Source organism: Penaeus japonicus, unplaced genomic scaffold, assembly GCF_977035675.1.
Source record: "Penaeus japonicus unplaced genomic scaffold, GWHDUDI00000001_assembly GWHDUDI00000002, whole genome shotgun sequence".
Lineage (NCBI taxonomy): Eukaryota > Metazoa > Arthropoda > Malacostraca > Decapoda > Penaeidae > Penaeus > Penaeus japonicus.
Window position 1 is genome coordinate 14,173,761 of NW_028234404.1, and position 2,500 is coordinate 14,176,260.

The 2,500-nt window shown below is 39.6% G+C and overlaps 1 protein-coding gene across 2 annotated transcripts in view; it reads left to right on the forward strand.

Annotated features, from left to right (window-relative positions):
- The window catches only part of LOC122260404 (uncharacterized), a 17,418-nt gene that overhangs the window by 11,763 nt on the left and 3,155 nt on the right, over positions 1-2,500 (forward strand). For both annotated transcript variants that reach the window (XM_086547970.1, XM_086547971.1), the window contains exons 6-7: positions 841-1,089; positions 1,416-1,619. In XM_086547970.1, the coding sequence (XP_086404096.1) occupies positions 841-1,089; positions 1,416-1,619 (453 nt within the window). The remainder of the gene's footprint in view (positions 1-840; positions 1,090-1,415; positions 1,620-2,500) is intronic.

Here is a 2,500-nt window from a genome sequence, read left to right on the forward strand (position 1 = left end):
ATGGTTTATCTTTTTCTTAATAGATCTTCAAACCCCACTTATATTTTACTTTCTGTTTTATTGATAAGAATTTATATATATATATATATATTATATATATATATATATATATATATATATATATATATATATATATATATATATATATAAATACACAAAATTCATTGTACAGCTATTCTCACATACTTGGAATGTATACTTAGAAAGACCTTCAAATGTCTTGCATAGTATTTATTATTGGCCATCAGCTTTTGTTGTTATTTGTCACCTGTAGATGGTTTCCACTGACAAAAATCTTTATATTTTTACCTACAAAAGTAAAGACAAATTAGAGACAGGTAAAAACAAAAAATATCCAAATATTCAATATACAGCGGACAGCATTAGCCATATTAACCTTTTAACCCAATGATGACGGTGTGTCACACCTGTGTGACCCGGCTAAATGCCTGATGAAGGGGCGACACACCAGTGTGACGTTCCCGATGCAATATTGCATAGGTTGCCGGGCCCATCAGGACTGGGTTAATGATGGAGTGGTTTTGGCTCCGCCAGGGTATCTTAAGATGCGCAGGCCTAATGTCATGGGCTATTCGTCCTCTGGCAGTAGCCAGCCATTACATACCTGTATCACTGGTGAGCTGGCCATACAAAAAGCAATGATATGATATAATATCCCCAGCAGGAAGACCAGCCAAGCCTGTCCACAGTTTCCCCCTCTTTTATCCTTTCATTCTATCCCTGTTTTTAATCTTTTTCTAAATCTTCATTGATATTCCATCTTTTACCAACCTTCATCTACCTAATTTCACCTCACCATAGGATGTGTTTTCCTTCCAGACGGAAAGATCAGAATATTCCAAAGAAGAAGAAGCAGACCTGGAGGAGGACGAAGGGGTGGCAGGAGAAGTAATGTCTGGGGAAGATGAACAGGAACAGGAACCAGAAGAGGAAGAGGAGGAGGAGGAAGAGGAAGAGGAAGAAGGAGCATTAGGGGAAGGGGAAGGCCTTTCCCACGGTGTTCTCTCAGATGTTGAGGATGGCTACGAGCAGTCCAACTCTTCACTTCCCAATTCTGACATATCCACAGTATGTGTGATGAGGTTTTTACTTTGGCAACCTTTTATGAGTTTATGGTAATTTTTGCCCTTGGAGGTAGGGCTATGGGGGGAATTTATCTTGAAAGTCTATGAGGATATTATTTGTTATTTTTATAGGGTTATGATTATTCTAGAGAAAGAAGGGGAGAGATATAAGCAGAGAGATGAAAAGAGTCATGTTTTTAGAAATTATTAGATTTTTTTATACATTCTTTTCAATGAATAGTTATTTAAGAACTGAATATTTCCTTGTTTTCTTGTTACACTGTTTTTCCACTTTGTTCTGAGTAATGAAAACACTTAATCATTTCACAGACGGAACTGCTACAAGTTGATTTGAGTGAGGATGGAACACAGTTCATAATAGGTCCTGGTGGCTTTGGCGATATGATGTCAAGAACTTCGTCACTAGCAGGAGATGATGAGAGAAGCGGTGACAAAGAGCAGAAGAAACCGTTTGTTTGTCCTCTTTGTGGACAGTCATTTACACGTCGCGACAACCTTGCCAACCATATCAAGGTGAGAAGCATGAGAAGACAGTGGTGGTAGTATATAGTTAAAATGTATTGTATTCACCTATTTTCACAATCCGGCCCCCCAGATGGGGTGGAGTAAGCGGCAAGTCTGATGAGGCATATTTCTGAGTGAGCAAGCTGTGCGCAACATGTCACCACCTTCCTCACTCTCTTCCAGCCTCTCTTTATAGCTGTAGAACCATATATGTGTAGGTTGATTTTTTAATGTTTTGCCATTTTTCTAGTCTCATATAAACCATCTGACAGGCTTTAACAATGTTGTGATCAATTGAAATTATAGTATGGAGTCCATATAAGCTCATTATATTCTGTATACTCATTATAGTAGAAGTTTTTCTTCACTTTTTATATACAAAATATATAATATATATGTTAATGGTATAGTGAGGAAGAGGCAGTCCACCAGAAGTTACAAGTGGGAGTGCCACATTGCAGCCATGACATTCTGTTGTACTTAATCTTCCTATTCTTACTGCACTGCCTGTAGTGCCTGTATTGCTTACCTGGCGATCAACTGCACAATGGCTACTTGCTCCATGCAACCTCTGCTCTGTCAGGGCTAGAACTGGACACAAGGACTCGGTACACTTCTCTCGTACTGGTGGACTCCTTCATCATATTGCGGATTAGCTCTAATCTGAAGTCCAGCTGGGTCAGCTTCCCCCTAAGTGCCCTGTGCACACAAAAGAAGTTGACCACAGCCATGTCAAATAGGTAGAACAGGATTTTCTTGTACCACCTGACGGATTTCCGGACAATCGGGTAGGATTGAGAGAGCTGGTCACTCAGATCTACTTTCTTCTTCCTAATGTTGTAGTCGGACACTACCTTGGGTTTTCTACACTCAACCCCACACTGGGACGT